Source organism: Anguilla anguilla, chromosome 9 (assembly GCF_013347855.1).
Source record: "Anguilla anguilla isolate fAngAng1 chromosome 9, fAngAng1.pri, whole genome shotgun sequence".
NCBI classification, from domain to species: Eukaryota; Metazoa; Chordata; class Actinopteri; order Anguilliformes; family Anguillidae; genus Anguilla; species Anguilla anguilla.
This window is the reverse complement of record NC_049209.1, coordinates 19,153,867-19,176,075: the sequence shown is the minus strand read 5'-3', so window position 1 is coordinate 19,176,075 and position 22,209 is coordinate 19,153,867. Positions and strand designations below refer to the sequence as shown.

The following is a 22,209-nucleotide window of genomic DNA, read 5'->3' as shown; positions in this document are numbered from 1 at the left end:
TCAGTTAACTTTGCAGAATTATGTGCTGTGGACTGGCTGATGTGGTCTCAGAAAATGCGTTCAGATTATTTTGGGATCACTCCTACAGTATGACACCCAAAAACAAAAATCACCACTAAGCATCTCCCTGGGCCATTACTGTCACAAGTGTCCTTTTTTTATCTCCACTGACATTTTTCTAGTACTGCATTTCAAGTTTTTCTACTCTAATTGAAAGAAGAATTGGAGTCATTAATCTGAGCTTCGTTTTGCTGGTTTCACTTCATTGCATCTAATAGTACAATTTTTGGGCTTCACATGAAATCAGTCTACTTATAAACATATCTTGTGTGTGAAATGTGCAAATTGTGTGTTTTATTTGTTATGAGAGAAAATACATACCATACCAAATGCATACCAAATTTTAAGCAAAAATAGCTTTGGTGGGGCATCAGGTGACACATACAAAATCATCACATTTTCAATCTTATGTTCATAATTGAAAAAGGTACTATTTTGTAACACTTGTTGGTAATACTGTAGTTAGTCAGATCTATAACAAGAAGAGTTTAAATAAATAAATAAATAAAGAGTAAATGGTGGATAGTCAGATATTTATCCTAGGGTGTATCTATCTATCCTTTGTGTGGCTAAATGCTCTCTAGGATGGGTCCCTTGGTCAGTGATACACACCCCACCGGTACCAGCTCCCAGATCCAGGTCTCGGGGAAGAACGTGCGAATGGTCTCCTTGGGTGGTTGTTTTGCTCCTTCACCTCGAAATGCTACTCTTCGTGCCAATAGCACAGGTGGAATAATCAGATCTGCCCAGTGTCCAGAGAACAAAATAAAATAAAGAAAGGAACACATGCAAAATAAAAAAATAGTAATAATCTAAACAAATTTTCAGCAAATTAAACTATATTAATTACTAAAGCAAGAAAGCATGATTAAAAGACCTTTTTTCATGCATACCCCATGCAGTAATATGTTCCATAACCATCTACAAAAGCATCAAAATCTTATAAAAATGAACAAAAAAAATCGAACGAAAATTGAACACAGACATTACACGTGGCCCAATGTCATTGTTGCAACACCCTCTTCTAATTCAGAAAACCATCACACAAGCACTTGCATCCAAAACACATGTAAGCAACTGACTGTTATTTGTTTCAGCTACTGTGCCAGGGTATTGTTAAATTGACAAAGTTGTCAATTAATGATAAAATGAATTCTCCTGATCAACCAGAGCATTGAGTGGCCAGTTATGCGTCACACACTAAGCTGGCACTGACACAGTCTGAATTTGACCAAAGCTGTGACGCAATCAACTGCCCCAGCAGGAAATGCCACTTCAGGCGCTTGAGAAAAACTTCTCGCTTCTAACACAGGCAGAGCCAGTAAGGTCCTAATGATGGGGGTGCAATCCTCTCTGGCTTAATGGTCCAGGACAGCCATCTTCATGTGTAACTGAAAGCTCACATACAGATGAAGTTTATTTATTCTCTTGTAATCCCTTGAAATGTAGCGTCCTGTTGTTATGACATTACATGGACACTCCCGAGTGATGTGCAGTAGTGGATAACATCAGTGTTGTCCAATAGTGAGACTAGGTGTTTCAATTTGTCCCTCGGTGAATTCAAGGTAAAGAAAAACTGATAAATACATTTGATTTGCAGTTTGATTTTAAGTTGTACAGTAGTTCAGCAGAAAAAGCAAGGGAAAGGTCACCAGACCTATACCTGGCATATCAATTGGTTCCCAACGGCCATCCCCCATGGGAAAGCATGGAACAGGTTTTTTCATGTCTGAGTTTGTCAAGGCCTTAACACCAATTTCCTTTAAAATATGAAAAGTTGAAATGTTCATCACTACATTGACCCAGACAAAAATCATGTCTGCTAGGCAGACTCTAATAGGATGGCATTTTACATTATTTACTCAGCACCTTTATTTAAGGTGATTTACACAGATTACATTTCATGTATTATCCACCTACATAGGTGGGGAATTTTTGAACAACCTCAGACACATAGTTTGCCACAACAAGTCAAACCAATTATCAGTTTACCTCTGAATACAACATGCACACACAAGGGAGCCATACAATCTGTACAATGGGAACTCTTCAGTAGAGAGCAGCACTAACCTTGTGGCTTGGAACTTGAGATTACAATTTGTTTTTTTAAATTATGGATGTGATTTTTTAGCAATACAATACCACTTAATTTGATCCACTAAGCAAAAAGCTGCAGGTAGTAAATACATTCAAATTCCAAACCAAAAGCACCATGAAACTGAAATTCAGCTATGAGTGTCCTCAGGAAGCCAACATGAGGCATTATTCAAGATGCATACCCTAAAGATGTCGTAGACCTCATCATTATGGCGATGATGATAAAATGGTTCTGGGAGTATATGGAACCAATCTGCTTCTGATGGGCGAGGGCGAAGGCATGGAGCGGGATCACTGTCCTGGATAATATGTAGATATTCAGACAACTTTTGGACAGGCAACTTCTCATAGACCTGAAAAAGTTCAGAAATAGAAATATTTAAGTGGGAATGTGAGAAAGGAGGGGGCATAATCAAAATGGTAGAGAGCCATAAGCTGCTTGGCAAAAAAGGACCAAATAATATCAAATCATTTCCAATGATTTTTAGTAATTTTAAAATGAATCAATTAAAAAACGTCTAACATGATGCAAATGTGCCCTCTGTGCAAACGTTCTCCATAGCTCATGGTTGAACATTGCTAGCATATCTTTACAAAGTACACGGAGGGCTTGTTAATGCTTTAAATATGTATGTAAACATGTTATAAATGGTAAGCTACTACTTTTTTTGTATCAAGATGAGACAGTGTATACGAGGAAAAAAATGAGTGATAATGAGTATTTATTTATTTATTTATTTATTTATTTATTTATTTATTTATTTATTTATTTATTTATTTATGTGGCATGCCACTCAAGTAGCCCATCCCACATGGGATTACAAAACACTGTTACAAAGTAAAAAAAAAATAGGTGAAAGAGAAAGTGAGGACAGGATAGTACCCTTGACCATATGAAAATACTGTCTCTGTCTCTGTTGGACAAGCTAAATCAACACTCCCACACAAGGTTAAAATCACAAAGTACACATTCCTTTCTGAAATGTATTCACCCATGGCTGTGATTGGGTCGGGCTGCTCAGGGTCTCTGCTAACCTTCTGTGCACTCAGCTCCTTGTCTGGTCTCATCAGGAGGACGCTCTGGTCGATGGCCCTCAGGGAGCACAGTGACCCTGGCTTGGCCTGTACCTGCAGGAACACCTTTTCCCCAGGGAGCTCCTGGGAGGAAGAGAACTGGAGGGACACCTGAAACAAAATAAAAACAGAGTAAGCAAGAAGGGACATTACACAAAACCATACATTATACCTTGCTGGCCTTTCTGCCATGTTGTGCGGTTGTAGCTTCGGAGAGCACTTACTGAGTGAGACACAATACCACTTCCTGTGTTGCTTCCTCCTCTCACAGTAAAGGTAAACCAAACTGGTGAAAGATGGTAAGCAAAACAACCTGCTGATAGGTTACCACACTTTGAAAGGTTGCTCACTGTTGAGAAAGTAGGTTCCTGAGTGGCTCAGGCTGTAAAGAAGCTCAGTCTGGGGCCTATAGTCTCAGGTTTGATCTGGCAGGTGTATGGTAGGTCTAAGTTGTGCAGAGCCCTTGGCTTGCGGTTACATGAGTTTCCAGGTGCCCACATGCTCTACCGGTTAGAAACACACCTATCTGGACTGCAGGGTATAAAACTGGCTTGCAATTTGTGCCTTGCATGAGTGTATACACTTCAGCATTTACCTTAAGGGCACCAGATGCTTCAGATACCACTAGACAGTGAAGGGCACAATTGGTTATTCAAAATAAAGGCAAAAAAGGAAAAGATGGGAAATAAATCACTTAGTCTTGGCAGCCATATGGGTTACACACATCGCCCACCCACACTGTTCACTTTATTACACAGCCTCCTTGTCCCTTTCTCTCCCTAGAGTCTAAGTAAATAGTGAATGGTAAACACAGTAAGGTTGATCTTATGGTGTGGTTTATAAAAATGTGTGCTGTTCTGGGATATTCATGTTCTTTTATTTTAATTTATTTATTTCTCCTTTATTTTACCAGCTGAGTAGCACTGAGGTTTCCATCTCTTTTTCAAAGGTGTCCTGGGAGTTCTAACCATGGAATGCTTTCTGTGGACCTGTTAAATGGTTGTGTGATGGTTCTCACTTGAAATCAGGTGGAGTTTACCTTGTTCTTGAAGCACAACTGGACGGGAAAGTTGAAATTGTCAGCCACAACCTCTCCATTAGGCAGCACTGTGTACACCACCACCTGGGCATAAGGGGCCAGATCTTCAGTCTGCTGCAGGGAGAAAGACAACTCCCCTCTCTTAACTGGAACAAAAATGAAATGGGCTGTTTCTATCTGTAAGATGTTTGCCTCTGACACAGTATTACACATCATAACATGATATGGGGGCATAGTGGCCAAGTTCTTCTTTGAACATCTTAGAAATATAATGCAGCTGAGAAGAGCAATCATTTCTCAAGAGTATCGTCACCTTCTTCTGCATTCAGCGTCACTTTAGAATGCCCGTACTGCACAATGCTCCCTTTGGACAACACCTGGGTGACAGGAGAGGAGTAAGCTGGAGTTAGCTGAACTGGAGGTGGGCAGTTATGTAATATCAATATCAAAACATCTTCTATCTGGAGGAGATCTGCAAAGCTAAACCAATTAAACTCTTTCAGCCTGATGAACTCCTTCACGTTTAGAAAGCAAAACTGTATATGTGAATCTGGCAGTGTAAATTATGAGGGTAAATGAATGCCGTAATTAGGCCTCACCAAAATTAAAAAGCCAGAGAAGAACTCACCAAGTAGAAAAAGTCTAGAGTCTTCTTCTCCTTAAGCTCCTCCCCTCGGATGATGTAGCGTGCCAGGACCTGGCCGTCCTGATCACAAGGAAGCGGTTCTTTTGCATGCTGGATGCTCAGAAAGCTCATGCTCTTTGAATAAAATATACGGGCTGTATGATATACAGAGCACATGCTGCGTCCACCCGTTGACTCCTCTTTACAATGGGCCTGTATTCAATGAGGCAGAAAGAAAAAGAGGACATTTCAATGTTTCAATTTCAAGTTTATTTCTATATCACATTTCATTCACATGTAAATCTAGTGTGCTTTACACAAAATGCAAACATGCATATATGCATATATAAAATAAAGTGAAAAAAACAAAGTGAAAAAATGCATAAAGTATACACAGATAAGCAAACACACTCTTGTATATACTGCACATATATATGAAATAAAAAGAAAAAAGTGAGAAAATGCATAAGCCATACATAGAAAAGGAAGCACACAAGTGAAAGCTCATGGAAAAAAATGAATAATTTGAGCCCACTCTTAAAAACAGCAAGAGTTGGAGACCATCTTAAGTAATCAGGAAGGCTGTTCCAGCATCTGGGCACATAATAACTAGATTTTGCCCTAGGGACTACTAAAAGAGCCGTGCCAGATGACCTCAGAGACCTGGTTGGTTCATAACCCACAAGCAGGTCAGAAATATACTGTGGAGCCAGGCCATTCAATGCTGTATAAACAAGGAATAAAATATTTAAATCAATTCTTTTGGATACAGGAAGCCAATGCAGCGATCTTAGCACAGATGTAAAGTGATAAATTTCCCTAGTATCCCGTCATAATTCTCGCTGCAGCATTCTGGATGAGCTGGAGTCATCTTATAGTTTTCTGGGGGAGACTAGAGAAGAGGCCTTTGGAGTAGTACAACCTACTGGTAACAAAAGTTGCACCAGATTTTTTTGGGTGATAAAAAGTTGATCCTGTGACGCTATTGATATAGCTGTTAAAATTAAGGTTGGCATCCACAATGACACAAAGATTTCTGGCTTGATCCTTATACTGTAGAGACAAAGGATCAAAATGAACCTTAATTTCTTCTTCTTAGCTGTACTACCAATAATTATCACCTCAGTTTTATCTTTGTTTAGCTGTAGAAAATTATGGGACATTCAATCATTTATATATCATTCATGTTATCGTTAAATAGGAGAGGGCCTAGGATTGAACTCTGTGGAAGTCTGCATGAAATATTGACTTTTTCAGAAACAGATGTCAATAGAAATAAAATAATTCCTGTCCTGTAGGTAGGTCCTGAACCAGTTGAGAACATGAACCAGTTGAGACCCACTTTTCTAGAATATTCAACAATATTATGTGATCGACAGTGACAAATGCAGCACTAAGATCAAGAAGTATAAGAATAGAAAACTTATATGAGTCTGTGTACATCCTAAGATTATTCATGATTTTAGCAAACTCCACACAAAAAGGCTAGGATTCAAACAAACCTCCATCTTGCACCTTGTGAGGCAACAGTGCTACCCACTGCACCATGCTGCGCCTTGTTAAATTAGTCATTTGAAATCAGTTTATTACTGATATCTGAAGAATCTAGATAACTCTTTTTCAACAAAGGTTTAATAACAGCGTTTTTTGTGCACTTGCGAAAACACCAGACTGACGAGAGACAAACCACAATGGGCTGTCCTGTTATTGGAAAATAATGTAGGACGGGGTGGTGATGCGGCCAACGCGAAACCAAGGTTGCTTAACCACCCATAAAGTACATTATTTTTCAATAACGGGTCAGCCCGGAGGGGTTTATTCCACTTATATAACGGGTTACCAACAATGACTATATATGGTTACTTTAATATTTATTGATTTTTATCAACTTAATCACTTGAAATTGAAATATTCTTCCATGGCCGTTTGGGCATATTATTTTACTGTTGTCAAGCAAAACTCTTGCTGGTAGTTCTATTTTGACCGTTGTTATTAAAAAACTGGTTGGTAGTTCTATTTGACCGTTGTTAAGCAAAAACCTCTCGTTGTTATTTCTATGAAAACAATGATTCTATCGAGAAAAAATAGTTCCTTCTCAATTTGCACCAATTTTGGTCAATTTTGTCATTACATTATTTAAGAAAACTGTATGAAATCTTAACTCAGTCAAATTCACCTCCCTGGCACCCGTCTTTTTAAAATAGTTTGGTCACGCAGTGTAGACATGGCGTCTTTCTAAGACTCTCTGAAACCAGATTTGAATGCCAGCTAGCTTCATGATCGGTTTGCCGTCACTTGTCTGGGTTTTAGGTCAGAATGGTTTCACAGCATGCTTATTATCCCAACTAGCTAGCTAGCTAACTATTGAATTGTATTCAAAACAACGGTTACTACAAATGCAATCGTTCAAAGATACGGATGAAAATGTGTCCCATAGCCATGAGCTAAATACGGAACAACTATTCTATTGTCCAAATAAGGGACATTCCGTATTTACGGAATGGTTGGCCTAAATGAAGCCAGTAACTAGAACCGTGATTCAACATTGCCATCAATGCCATTTCCAGAGATAACCTGGCCTTAAGAGGTGCAATCTCATCAATACGGTTTTTAGCTCAACAATTAAAATGTTACACAAGATCATTAACTGAATGTGTGGTGGGCACATTTGACTTAGGTATCATGTTCATAAAAAATTTAACAGTCCTTTCATCAATAAAAGAGAAAGAAATGATTTGATACTCTCATCAGACACCAGGAAATATATAACAACTTTGAAAACAAGTTAAAAGAGTTAATAATTATATGGCTGATTTATATGCAATTGGAGCCACGGGCCAAGATCAGGCTTAGTTCTTTAAGCTTGGTTCCCTGGGTGTATTCACAAAACATTTTATCTTACCACTAAGACTTCTCCTCAGGGGCACTAAAAGCTCCCAGCAAACAGCTTCTTAAAATCTATTCACAAAATTTTTAAGAACGCTTAAGCTAAGAGAAAGAGCAACCTTGTTGCTATGTATGATTTTGTGTCTCATGAATGAGCTTACTTATTATGCCCACAGTGATTGCTTGATAGGTGACGGTACAAAAAACACCTACGACAAGGCGGTACAAAAACTGTGCTTCCGTGGCTTCAGACCACTGTTCATGGAAAGTCAATGGGAAATATCACAGTCATTTTGTCCATTTGTGTTTTACAGTTTATGAATAGGAATTTATTTATGTCACTGTGTGGGCCCACTCACACAACCTGTCCTCAGCCCTGAAGTGTGTGAGGGTGACTGAGCTGGCATCAATCACACAGCAGGAAAAAACATATAAGGCAAAAATAAATGGAGGGGAAGGGGGTCTTACATGTAGGCGGACACTTGTATCCAACCAAGAGCTGGTATCTAGTGAAAAGTGGGCCACACCCTCATCGTCAGAAGTCAATGTCCAATTAGCAGCCCCGGGTCCGTGGAGGAGGATGGTCTTGTTGGCAATAGAGGAGGGGGCACCTTTCACAATGATCTGAAAAGTATGACAAATGAATTTCAGCAAGTGCTTTACTGCAACAGCCATCAAACTGAAACAAACTCAAAAGCCCAGTAATGACTCTTCTCTTGCATATGTGGGCATGTATCACTCATTGCTTTCCTGCCAGTAATTTTTAAATCAGTAATGTGACTCTCAGAGTCGCATTGTGGATTCTACACAAACACAATTTATTCAGTGAATAGTTTAAAACTGTTACACTGCAAACATTGGAACCTTCCAGACATTCTCCATAAAGGCATGCCAAGTTAAAGCTGTAATTTCTTATCAGGTACAAAATATATTAATTGTCTACTTACAAAAGATTACTGCACTAACTGTACACCAATACACTGTCAAAACAACATCATGACTATGAAAGCCAGTTTGTGCACACTTCTGGTAAAATAAGAAACTAAATTTTGTGGTCATCGTTCCATTATGCAAGCTGAAGATTTTGCACCAATTCAATGCCATAAGCATTGACAAATTGAAATTTGTAAAGTGGAACAAAGGAAAAATCATTAGTTTTTAATTTATAAGAGAAAACGTAGTGTATTATGGCATTGTATGGTATCACCGCACCTCCGAAAATGAACCTTGGGAAAAAGAGGGTGGTTACCTTTCCGTCACAGTTTATTCCAGGCTTGAAAGTTGAAGGAGTGTCTTGAAAATCTATTTTAATTTTTTGTTTGTTGTTGTTTTTCAGTTTATCTGGGATGAACTTTGTACTGCCAGAGCCTTTCAAAACAACACCTAATAAAACCAGATGGTTATTGTCCAGTTGCTGTCTGACACCAAAATATCATTGCACAGAAAATCCTGAATTATTGCGCAAAAACTCAGCCCATCGCTGCCATTATTTTAAAATAATTTTAAAGCCATTTCTAAAAATTAAAATTAAAAACACTGCCAATACATTTGTATGCAGGATGCAAGTATTCTGCAATTTTATTTATAAGGAAAAGTTTACTCTGGGTTTTAAAAATATATATATTATTGCATTTCTGTCTAAAAAATCCTTCATCACATACAAATACCATCTGGGCCAATGAACAAAAACAAAAACAAACAAACAAACAAACAAAAACACAGAAGCTGAAATGTCAAAAAATCAAGGAAAGCAAATTTCTTCCTTGAAAGTATTTCTGTTCACTGCAAGTAACAACTCAAACAGAATTTCTGAATTTGTTTTGTACTCATAGTTATTTCAGTACATGTTTTATTTCCTTTTGTGAAATTGATGTGTTCATCCAGACAGTTGCTAGGGATTCATTTTGATGAAAGATCTTTTTTTTCTCTGAGAGAATGGTTTTAGATCAAAATAAAAATGAATAGTAAAAGAAAGAATCACAAACATTCCCACCTGTTCCATCTTCCTCCATTTCACACTCCACAGTAAGGCTTTCGGCAGATACAATGCTTGTCGCATTGATGATGTTTGTTGCACATCCAGTCTTGTCAGTCTAGGTTAAACAATGGTAGGGGTCAGCAATATCCAAAGCATAATCGTAAGAGCCAGGTTAAAAGTTACTAGTTGGTTATCCATGCTAGTACTGGCTAAATAGGTAGCCACATGGCATGTAAACTGAACAAATGATAACTAGCTGTACTATGGATGATTTCAGTTGATATAATTATTTCCCCTCTTACTGAACAATAGCAACTGTTCTGGTCAATCAGGCATCTGCACGTTGTGTAGTCCTCCAAAAAAATAAAATAAATAAATAACTTTGTTACAGGATTGCTTCATTAAAGCTAATAGTTTGCATTTTAACATCATATTCATTGTTTCACTTCAAATTCAACAAAAAATAGTTTCACTGTCCGAATACTTATGGACTGCATTATATATGCACTGTTGCCTTAATGTACTTTTTTGTTTTCATTACTGTTTGGAATGTTTTATTGGAGCCAGTTAACAGCTTTGACAGGGGTTTTCACTCTGATATTGCACCACTTGACCCCCCAACCACCAGGTTGTTTGGTGAAATCATGTGTGAATGGGCATGAGTGACCCATCTCTCATGGATAATAAATTCCTGTATGCAGTTAATTCATGTCTAAATGCGTGACACATATCATGAAATCTGACCATTTTAGGGAATATATTGGGTGTAATATAAGACCACCGGTTCAATTTATTAGAAAGGTATGCCTTCACATCCACTGGTGCTGCACCTCCATCACTGTTTCCTCACCCTCATAGTGTATTCCATGCAAACAGCAGAATATGACCAGTGGTACGTCGGAGACTTGCTGCACACCTTTGCCTTCACTGAACCCAGGACAGGCTTCCCATAGGTGTACCTGGTCAAAAACACAAAGCCATTAACTAAGATCACACTCCTACTGCAACAGATGAGAGAAAATTTCATCTTAGACTAAGCAGATACAGCTTCTCTTACTTACTTCCCACAAATCTTTACTGGTGCTTTTCTGTCAAATATGACATGAGGGAGGTGGACTGTAACCTCAAACTTCGGCAGAACTAAAATAAATCAAAAACAAACTAAAATAAGCTTCAGTGGCGCCCAAGTATTTATGTAAAGGGCATATTTTGCATTTTACCCAAAATTCTCAGAAAAAGGACCATAGCCTTAAAGGCATAAGTTTTTTTGCTGAATCAGATACACAGATTCCGATGGTATCCTCATCACATCTGATTCAGCATAAAACATCTCTGTGACCACAAAAACACCTCATTACCATATTCAATGATTTCAAAAGTCTGGGTGGTCTTAATGCCCCTCTTTGTCCAGGCTGAGATGGTGTAGATGCCGTGCTTGGCCTCAAGTGTTGTGGGATGGGACAGGTCCAGAATTCCAGTGGTGATTGACTGGTTCAACCACTGGGCAATGCGATTTGAATTAGGGTCCTGTAAAAGAAGAGGTACAGTATTGAGGTACAGACTGAATTTTCAAAGAGAGACAGTGATGGATGAACAGTCAGACTGATTTATATATGATTTCCCATGTGGAGTGAGCAACCCATGCAAATTGTTCCTGTATTCAGGGTTCCATACCTGCAACTCAACAGTCTGGTACTGAAAAGCAAAACAGAAAAAAGTCAGTCACAGACTGGACACAAATGCTTGCTTCACTCTTTGTTTTACCTCTACAAGGGAGCTCATCCTTTCTGCCAGGTATGTCCCTTGTTGTAGATTTTAGTCATTCATTGGTCAACAACAGGTTGGGATGTCAAAATGAACTTAACAATCTGCTACAAAACCCCCTTCTTGACCCCCCCCCCCCCCCCCCCCCCCCCCATCCTCACCCAGACCCCCCCCCCCCTTCCCCGCGCCTCTCCCCTTCATATTCTTTCAGAAATGCAATTGAAAATCTCTGAGACTGGTATTCTTATACAATATGGTTAAATAGGCTTATAACACATTCATTTACATTATCACAAATACAAGAAATTCTGAACTTACTGTTTACACATTAACATCAGTGTCTCCCTGTGTTTTCTGTTGACACACATAATGATCTCTTACCATTTCCTCATGAAGCAAGAAGCTGGAATCCAGAGAGACAATACGGAACTTGACTGCAGCAAAAAAAAAAAAAAATTATAACAGTTCAGCAGTAGGAAGTCAAAATACAAAAGTATATTGCCTAACTCAATCTCTCTACAAAGCAATCAAACTGTATTTCTTGAATCTTATGGCTTGAAATCCTATTGTCGTATTTCTTAACTCTCAAATTAATCATGATCTTGCGTAGAGGAGTCAGTTAACTCATTTGCTGTTGACCTCTTTTATGGCTGCCAGTGGCTGTTGCATTCTTAACAGTCATTTATGAACTGTGATCAAGGAAGAGACATAATTGGATAAGTGGATGGTTGAAAATTACTGGTTTGCCCTGGTTTGTAGATGGGCTTGTCTGTCTGTATGATGGTGATGGAGGAGCTTGGTTTGATCAGGATTTTGGTCTTCTTGCTCAGAGACATTTCTTCTCCCTTGATAGAGGCATGAGCGGTTGCCACGGTTTCAGTGTTAACAGGAGGAACCTGGAATTGACCGAGGAGGAATGTAATGAGAGGTTCACTCTCTAACTCATTTATCCCAGATTCCTGGACCAGACTTTTCCTGCTTATATTCTGGCTTCATTTTCCCTGATTGACCTTTGAAAGCACACAAAATTTAGAATAAAGGGACTAATGTTGTAAATTAACTTAACGCTATAAATATGAGTACAACGCATTGGGCACTGCCCCAGAAACTGTCAATGTTCTTTGTAGGTGTCCCTTTTATGTAAATAAAAAAGAACTCATGCACAGGTGAAACAGCAGTGCTAAAAACAGCAACCTTCGTGTTATTTTGATCTATTTATTTTTTGTAATGCCCTATCTTGAAATGCCCAAGACCATATGATCACTACTATATCCTTGGTCGATTGAGGAAAGCACAGTCACCCATGCACTTTCCTACAAAAGCATGAAGCCAGCTCCAACTCTGTGTTATTATTAAATCAGAGTTTTTCTTAGTTTCTCTTTAGTTCTAATGACTAAAATCCTCCCTCCCTGGGTGATATTCTGGCCACTTATGTAACATTCCAGAGGGGTGCATTCACAGTTGGAACTACTATATTCAGGATTCATACTGTAGAGTTTGAAGTCTAAAGTCAGCAAATAAAGGCGTACATTGTAACCATGAGGTTAATTTCTATCACGCTGACCAGACTGCCTTCAAACAGGCCTGTAGTGCTGTACTTACCAATAATAGTGTATGTTTGCTAACAGCCCTCTAGGCCACACAACAGAAAATTGAGATCCATATCTACACATTTGGACATTATAGTCTGTAGGTTCTGTTATATTCTGTAGCTTTACATATCTCTTCTACAGCTGACAAAGAAAGTTTAAACAAAGCGGTGGTAACCATAGCAATGAACAATGTAAAATCAGCTAACCTGGAACTTCACACAGCGATGGAACTCTGCCGTGACTAATTCCTCCAAGAGAGTGGTGTTACTGGCACCTATTTCCAGGGTAAGCATAAAAGAGAGTGGTCCCTTCTGGAGAACAATGTGGGCACAGATTGTCTCTGTGCTGCCCCCTGTTGTTTGGGAGGTCACTGTCACAAGATATATTCTTTAAAGGAAAGAAAAAAGGCAATGAACATGGAGTTCATAGAATTACATATTCACCCATAAAAGGGACACATTTGAGAAGTCAAATCCTGAGCTTTAGTGGAAGAAGGAATCATTTTCTCTCAAAAAATAAAAAATGCAGTAAAATATTTTGGTTCCTCAACTGATTTAAATATATCTGAAATATTGATCCAAATAGCTCTTAGCTCTTCTGCGACACTTATCTATAACTTGGGTTTCAATCAAGAATAATGCTCTAATGAACATAAAAGAAAGACAAATTCAATTCATACTCTGATTAACAGTGAACCTAATTAAGTGATAATGTAATATCCCTTAATTTAAGTTAATGAGAAATGTGCACCAGCAGAACCAGCCAAAAGAAACCACACTGCTACACTTACGGTTCATCTGGCTGTCTGGATTTTGCAGCATGCAGCAGCACACAGGCAATTAGCAGCAGCCCCAGCATACTGAGGGAAGAAGATCAGAAAAAATCAACCAATATGCGCACACTGACACTCTCTGTCAGACAGGACATAGAGAAATAACTGTGAAAGAGCATGATTTATACCCAGGGAAATGCCAACCACTCATGACAGAGACACTCCCCCCCAGGATCGGCCCTAAGCAAATCTCTCCGAGCGAGGGGTTAAATGGTAAAATCCTAGGGGATTAATAACGTAATTGCAAAAATAACGTTATTTACTTTAGATAAACATTGGATCGTGTGGCCCCCCCCCCTCGTGGTCAAGTGCCCCCCCCCCAGCGGTTGTGGCCCTAAACAACCGCATAGACTGTTTATGCCACGGGCCAGCCCTGCTCCATCCCCCCCCCCCCCCCCCCCCCCCCCCCCCCCCCCCCGCCCCCCCGCCTCCACACCTGAAATTCTTACAGTTAGTCCTGTGTACAGAGAATTTTATTTACCTTGCAGTCCCACACAGTGTTTAGTTTGTGCTGAATGTTTAATTTGTGAAGGAACCAGTCACTCTTATACAGTGAAGAGTGAATTTGTACTCACTTTTAAAAATACAAATTGAATCCAATCCGATTTTATGTTTTTAAAGTAGAAATGTTTGTTTATTGAAGAGAGAATGTTGGCACCTCTCATCTCTGAAAGCCAGGTAAATATTGACTGCTCGATCTGAGGGTTTTAAACATACTGCAAACCTGGAGAAAATAAGCACTTGCAAATATTTGGATACCTTTCCTGTAACACAAAGGGCAAGCACATATCACATATATAGTTAACCTAGTGCATTTATGTCAAAACATGTCAACCTAGATTTCCTTCCCTCCAGAAAACCTTTAGATACCATCTGTATTTTGTGTTGTGCTCACTAAGAGACAAACAAGGCTCATCCACAGTCATGAAATTATACTATGTGGACATGAAATGATAGAAAATAAATTTCAGGAATGTAAATGAGTTGCCACAAGGATTAAACAGTCGTAAAAGTAATAGTTTTAAAGTAATAGGCAATTATTAATGAGCAAATAAGCTTGTGTAACAAATTAGAGACTTGCCTGAGCCTTAGGTGGGATTTGATCCTGCACCTCAAAGGTTGCATAGGCAAGGGCATTACCAGTGAGCCACCAGCAAAGCAGCTGCAGTGGCTGCAAATTATTTTGGTTAAAGATATACATGTCCATTTTGCATGTGAATGTGATGTTTTGATTGGCTAGTGTAGCTAAATGTCCAATGGGGAGATGTTTTGTTTGTGGCCAGGAAGAAGAAGAAGAAGAAGAAGAAGGAGGAGGACAAAATGCGAAATCCCATTTGGGGCATTATAGTTTGGGACTTAGTACATAGTGGAAAGGGTTTAAACTCTTAAGTGAAATTCTGTGAAAGTGACTTGTACATTTTGCATAGTTGAATTCTCATTACTTGTGTGATACATCCATCCATCCATCCATCTATCCATTATCTATACCCGCTTATCCTGAGCATGGGGAGGTGCTGGAGCCTATCCCAGCGTGCAATGAGGCGAGAGGCAGGAATACACCCTGGACAGGCCACCAATCTATCGCACGGCACACACACCATTCACTAACACATTCATATCTATGGGCAAGTTAGAGTCTCCAATTAGCCTACCTGCATGTCTTTTGGACTGTGGGAGGAAACCGGAGTGCCCGGAGAAAACCCACATGCACATAAGGGAGAACATGCAAACTCCACACAGAAAGGCGAAAGGAGAAGGAGAAATATAACCTGGCAGTGCATTTATTTATTTATTTATTTTTTACTGGAGAACACAAACATTACAGCATATTAGAAACAAGGACAATAAAATCCTTCAAAGCAAGAAAACAGCTCAGGAAGGAGTCCATTTCCCATTTTAGTTTTTAAACACGGCACCAATGGGAAAAGCATAAATTACTGGGTTTACTGTGTCGTGAATTTGAATAATAGTGTCAGGTGAACACACACAAAAATGTGCACAGGAACACAACAAAGAAGCAACAACCCAAAAAAAGTCTGAGAGAGAAATCCTCATTACCCCTCACAGCAACAGTCCCCTGACTACTTCTTCAGTGGACAGATTTTATGGGGAAGAGTAAAGTTTGTGGACATTGTTCTGATCGAATGAACTCAGAAAGTCAAATGTTCCTTTTTGAAAATATTTTCTGTTAATGTGAATTTTATGTATTTGTTTATCCCAGGGATTTGACTGTGGAACTTTGTGGAAATGCTGGCTGAAGTTATTTGTATTTTCCGTGTGTATGTAGTACACAAAAAACACTGAATCAGTGACTCTTCGCTGAGGATTTCACAAGGTCCTCTTCTTGACTGAAACATGTACACTGAATTAGCAGTGCAGTACTGGAGGAATGTGCTGCAGCAACAGGTTTAACCATCATCTAATTTGGCCAAATCCTCTCGTGTCTCTGAAAAGTTAACTGAAAGACTTGATATGTTCTTCGTGTTATGGTTGAGAAAAAGAGAATTATGTGAGGACCACTGACTATAAGCACTGTAGGCTATGACATACCAACACAAAAAACAAACCAACACAGAAAATCCTCACACTGCCTAGCCCCTCATAGTGATCAGGCTAACCTGTTCAAATGCTCTTTTGGAAAAGACCAGTTTGTGTTCGTCTCTGCCAAACCAGCCCTGAGCGTGTGAATAAAAGACGGCAACTGCAGTTAAAATGTAATTTCTATTTTATTAATGGATAATGTTCCAAATGTTTGGAAACCAAGCAAATTGTTGTGAGGTGTTGACACAACACATCATTTCCTCAAAGGTTCATTCTAAATGTAACATTACATTCACTTAATTAAAATTATGATAATTAAATTAACGTGGAATCTGAAGAGATGTGTATTGAAAAAAAGTGATGTGGCTGGTCCAATCTCCACCTTTCACAGCTGGTTTAAGTCATCACCTGCAACATAAACACAACAATGTGCTTATATATCATGAGAACCACGTGGCCTGGAGAGGTTATTGCACTTAGACCATGGCACTTACCATAAATCATATTAAATTGCAAATGTACAAAAAATAAAATGGTGACCAAGTGAAAATAATAACATTTGTACATCCGCCAAGAAATATAGTTCCTACATTGACAGGACATTTCATGACAGCCTAGTGTTACATTTCTTGTACAGCATGATAGGAAAAGACTGGGGTTGTTCAAAAAATCAAAATAAAACAGAAAACAAATCAATTGTTCTGGAGAGGTGACAGTGATTATTGTTAAAATAGCTGGTATGTTTAATTTGTGTATTAACATGAACCTTGAAGTGAGAAGGATTGTTATTGTGCAGTACATGATACATATGCTTGTGTATTCAATATAACGTATTCATCCAATTTGTGGTATAAATACAGTGCCATTCAAAAGTATGGGAATGGTAGAGTGACATTTTTTTTTCGCTATATGCTTTTGAGATAATTTTAAAAAAACTGCTTTTATTTCATTTTCAGCTGTGCAAGAGTAAGTTAATGGATGACTGACAGTTTGACTTGCTCAGGTGTTTTCCTTCTGCATGGATTATCATAAAACTAAGACTAGATACTCACTGCTCTTTTATATGTGAACACTCTATGCAAAAGGCAACACCCAAGCACTCAACATTCATCCGTTAACTTACTTTACACAGCTGAAAATGTGGGGGCTCAACGCAAAAACACATTACAACAAAATAAAAGCTGCACTTTTATATTGCAAATGCCTTAAGTAAAATGCAAAATCTTGCTCTCTAGTAGGGCGGAGTGTAGCACAGTGGGTAAGGAACTGGGCTTGTAACCGAAAGGTCGCAGGTTCGATTCCCGGGTAAGGACACTGCCGTTGTACCCTTGAGCGAGGTACTTAAATCTGCATTGCTTCAGTATGTATCCAGCTGTATAAATGGATACAATGTAAAAAGTTGTGTAAGTTGCTCTGGATAAGAGCGTCTGCTAAATGCCTGTAATGTAATGCTCTCCCATTCCCATACTTTTGGAGGGAACTGTATTTAGACACAATTTAAGTAGTGGATGTAGCACTGACATATTGAAGTACTACAGATGACAGCACTTGGAACTAAAAGGAGCTGTATATGATATGATGTTGGAGGTTATTTTGCACAAGCAGGGAAACGTCGATGGAAAGTTGCTAACTGGTAGTGCAGTACTTACTCTGTGCACAGGGGGAGCTGTACTCACTCACTGCTTCATCACCTGACAAGGAAAACCTTACATTAGTAAAGAAACCTTTCTGCATGACAAAACACAAATATTGAGAGCTGCTTTGACGTGATCAATAAAAACCAGGTAAAATTAAACATTCTCTGTCATAGAAATAAAAAAATCACATCAATTACAAAGGTCTAGCAAGACTCAAATTTTCTGGACATTTAAAAAAACATGAAATATTGCAGATATTTACTGCCTTATCAAGAAATGTGGGTAAAATGCTAGAGGGTATGTAAGGCCAGAAGTTGGCAAGTAAGCCAGAAACAGTTAAGGTCCTCGTTGCCTTCCTCGGCCATATTGCATTATCCTGACTGGAGAAATGTTTGACTAAATCTATTTACAATAGAGTGAGCAAGTTATATTATCTTACTTTTATCATAGTAGTCATAAACCTTGACCACTGCAGGCTTCAGGTTCCTCACTGGTACGTCCTCCACAATGACCAGAACGTATGACATGGGCGCCATTTTCTTCAGCTATTGGGAAGGCAAAAACTTGGAATTTCAGTAATACTGCACATTGTTATGCCACGTTTTTCTTCCAGCAGACAGTGTAGGGGGATTTATTGATTACTGGGATATGACAGACTTTATTAGAATTACTGACATGAGGGACATAAGTTACGTCCTTGAATGTGAAGAAAGTATGGATCAGACCCTGTGGATCAGCCATCCCTAGTGGAGATGCATAATCCTCCATAGCTTTGCCCAGGGAAAGAGTTTCAGTTGGAGGAGTGGTATCTCCCGCATCATTGTTTAACATTGTTCACCTTGTCTGTTCATATGGTCACCTGCAATCTGTCTACATAAAATGTGCTAGCTGTGCCTTCCTTTAATGTCTGAACCACAAGTACTTGGTTGGCTGAAAAAGATCACCAGCTCACCATCTGAAATTTTAACTATGAGAATGAGTAAAATTTAGATAAACCCAAATTAATTCAGAAAAAAGGCAAAATAAAAAATGTATATTTTGGACAACATCATTTTTGCAAGGAATAGGTTTGAAACCTGGTTACAAACTTTATTGGCATTCCTCGTTTTTCCACTTTATATAGTTAATTTGCACAGCAGACACCTTCATTCAGGTGTAGTGGGCCAAACTGATTCTACACCAGGGTTTACCCATTTCTTCAGATTCTTTTTCTTCTTAGTTTGGATTTCCCACATTACCATAATTATACCATACCGATAATTATAGGTTACACACACTGTAACTATTATACACAATTATTGTTATTAATTTACTGAAATAATTCAGGGTGCCTTGGTGAAAGGCATAACTACAGTACACCCTGGGAATGTTTATTATGCATTTCACCCTTTTCTTCCTTTTCTTCCACTTTGGAATGGCCAATTATAGCACTCACTGATAAAACCTCAGCTATTCATCAGGGAGAGCACAGACAAGAACGTGGACTCCTCTGAAGCATGTGATGTCAGCTGTAACTTCTTAGCACATTGCATTTTGTAAGTCAGTCTCATATAGACACGAGTCAGAGGAAGAAACTTTATTTCAGGGGGGCCACTGGGGTTCACTAGACTGTGATGAAATGCTATAGACCAACTGAAACCCTCCCCTCCTCTGATGACACTTGCACCAATTATCACCCTGCTGAGATGCCAGCCACAGTCACCACTGACATGGTCTGTATTCAAAACCAGACTGTGAGGCACACAGTTGCACTATCACAGTTCCTTAACAGGATGAGCCACCCAGCAGCCTTAGCTGAGAATGATTGTTGAACCTTCAAAGATAACACTATCAGTTGAATAGACCTCGCTGCTCCGCACAAATTGTTTTGCGTTGTACTCTTACCTCATCCAGATAGATGATCACATGACCTTCTTCCTTTTCAACACGCTTCACACTGGGATCAGCTTTCAGCTGCAGAAATGATACATATTAAAGGACAGTATTTAATAAAATTACATTTATTATTTTAATAATTGAATACTTCTTTTTGCGGCCAAATAATAAAACCCTAAACGTAGGTCATTTTGTATTTTTGCCCTCTTCTCTAAAGATTTCCTGACATGCACATGAGAATTGTCATCCAGGCACAACTGAAAAAACATACCCCTCAAAACTTCATTTAACCTTGAAATTGTCTGTGACTCTAACCCCTACAATATCCTCAGGAATGGTATAAACTGCATCTGTGCAACAGCTGGCCTTCACTAAGAAGAATAGTATAATCACACAAATAGTAGCCAACACATGAACAATGATTTGCTTTTATTGGTGAAGAACTGCAATTATGCCTATTTATGTAGACTATGGAAGTTTCAGATAAATAAACACCCTCAATGACAACAAATAATGACACATAATACACATAATGCATAATAACACCAAAGGAATTCATACACATATTCTCTCATGTCTCACACTAAAGTAAACAAGCAATATTTCAAAGTGTTGCAAAGAAAATAGCCCCTTAAAATATATATTCCTTTTATTTTGAAAAAGATATTCTGCCATGTCTGGAGGGTTTGCTCACCTGTATGAGTGAGCTTTTATCCAGGAGGAATCCTGACAGGAGACGGATACTGATGATCACCATGTTGGTTTCCTCTCGCCCACCATTGTACCTGTTGAACAAATAGAGCTCTGTTTCTTTTCTCTCTCACTTTGGAAAACAGGGCTGAGGCAGCAGCTTGGAAATGTATACATTTCAGAAAAATGTATTATAATGACTCCATTTAATTATTCTTATTGTTCTAATTGTTGTTATGATTCATTATTACATGATTACTGCTATTAGTATTAGTAGTAGTAATAGTAATAATAATAATAATAATAATGATAATAAAGCAATTGTGACAACCATATATGTGATGTTAATGTTATATTAAGCCTTTATTTCAATATTTAGCTTAATCAAAACATTAAATAACACCATATTGTGGACAGGAGATATGCATACATCATAAGGTTATAATTTATTTAAATGCCAAGAAGCTGCAAATATTATTTATCATACTGTTTTATTTTATTCCAGGCATTAGCAAACCATGATTTTTTTCTGTGTTATGAAAGCGGGTATATTTTATTAATACAAATAGTGTGTGAGGTGTGTCATCCAACCAAAGATCTTTATATAGAGCTTCAGCATATACTGCTCATAATATTACTGGTTGCTTTCCAACAGTAGATTACATACATTTTGTCCATATCATTGTTCAGCCTGGAGCTGGCTTTATGGTCTAAAGTCAAGCATTAAGGACTGCAGTACCTGTAACCCACACTACCTGGTAGGATCACTGTAAAAACAGAAACAAACCCCACCTAACATGCACAAAAACTGTCAGGGATGTCTTGTTTGCACTGCTGCCGACCCCTGTCGCATTGGCACTGATGGTGAAAGAGGAGAAGTCTGGGGGAGGGGGGATGTTGTACTGCAGAGTAATCTGAAAGAGAGAGAAAGACATTTGACGAGGACAGAAATGACTGGAACATGTTTGTATCACAGTAACTACAGAAACAAAACAGACCACATATTAACAGTTTCCTGATTTTCAATCATGAGTTTGATGTATGGCAATATTGATCTGGACCCAAAAGCCATTTACAGATCAGAATTTCCAGTCCTCTGATCTTTATCTGCCCCCACACTCCAGTACCACAGGTGGCATTGGGCACAGTAGTGATAATAGCAGAGTTACCGCTACTACAGAATCCAGTGCTGACCTGCACAAATGCACAAGCCTCGCCGTTGGCCTTAATGTTGTAGACTCCAGGCACCTCCTGCAGCTGCTCCTCCTGGTACAGCAGTCTGTTGTGCTCATCCACATGGAACTGACTTTTATATCCACCAGTAGAGGTCACCGTCACTGTGCTGGCACCTCCCTTCCTGAAGGTGGCAGCAGCGTACAGCGTCAGAGCCTGCAGAGCCACCACTGTGTCCTAATGAGCGAGAAGGAAAAAAGAGAGGGACGAGAGGAGAGAGGGAAAAAAGGAAAAGGATAGAAAGAGAGATGGTAGCTTACAAAACAAGAAGAAAGAGATGTACAAT

General features: G+C 38.8%; 2 protein-coding genes across 2 annotated transcripts in view; both read right to left on the bottom strand.

The window, feature by feature from the left end:
- The window catches only part of LOC118235666 (alpha-2-macroglobulin-like), a 29,267-nt gene extending 15,219 nt beyond the window's left edge, over window positions 1-14,048 (bottom strand). Inside the window, exons 1-18 of the mRNA XM_035433260.1 lie at window positions 13,906-14,048; window positions 13,322-13,502; window positions 12,263-12,419; window positions 11,905-11,957; window positions 11,434-11,454; window positions 11,118-11,286; window positions 10,821-10,899; window positions 10,610-10,718; window positions 9,775-9,874; window positions 9,031-9,164; window positions 8,250-8,405; window positions 4,899-5,108; window positions 4,584-4,647; window positions 4,271-4,416; window positions 3,193-3,342; window positions 2,340-2,510; window positions 1,724-1,820; window positions 673-802 (exon numbers count right to left, since the gene is read on the bottom strand). Of these exons, the coding sequence (XP_035289151.1) occupies window positions 673-802; window positions 1,724-1,820; window positions 2,340-2,510; window positions 3,193-3,342; window positions 4,271-4,416; window positions 4,584-4,647; window positions 4,899-5,108; window positions 8,250-8,405; window positions 9,031-9,164; window positions 9,775-9,874; window positions 10,610-10,718; window positions 10,821-10,899; window positions 11,118-11,286; window positions 11,434-11,454; window positions 11,905-11,957; window positions 12,263-12,419; window positions 13,322-13,502; window positions 13,906-13,973 (2,195 nt within the window). The 5' untranslated portion in view covers window positions 13,974-14,048. The remainder of the gene's footprint in view (window positions 1-672; window positions 803-1,723; window positions 1,821-2,339; window positions 2,511-3,192; window positions 3,343-4,270; window positions 4,417-4,583; window positions 4,648-4,898; window positions 5,109-8,249; window positions 8,406-9,030; window positions 9,165-9,774; window positions 9,875-10,609; window positions 10,719-10,820; window positions 10,900-11,117; window positions 11,287-11,433; window positions 11,455-11,904; window positions 11,958-12,262; window positions 12,420-13,321; window positions 13,503-13,905) is intronic.
- Window positions 14,049-16,654: 2,606 nt separating this feature from the next.
- Window positions 16,655-22,209, bottom strand: part of LOC118235669 (alpha-2-macroglobulin-like) — a 29,811-nt gene continuing 24,256 nt past the window's right edge. Inside the window, exons 30-36 of the mRNA XM_035433266.1 lie at window positions 21,885-22,100; window positions 21,483-21,604; window positions 20,695-20,785; window positions 20,010-20,078; window positions 18,565-18,670; window positions 18,138-18,179; window positions 16,655-16,896 (exon numbers count right to left, since the gene is read on the bottom strand). Of these exons, the coding sequence (XP_035289157.1) occupies window positions 16,874-16,896; window positions 18,138-18,179; window positions 18,565-18,670; window positions 20,010-20,078; window positions 20,695-20,785; window positions 21,483-21,604; window positions 21,885-22,100 (669 nt within the window). The 3' untranslated portion in view covers window positions 16,655-16,873. The remainder of the gene's footprint in view (window positions 16,897-18,137; window positions 18,180-18,564; window positions 18,671-20,009; window positions 20,079-20,694; window positions 20,786-21,482; window positions 21,605-21,884; window positions 22,101-22,209) is intronic.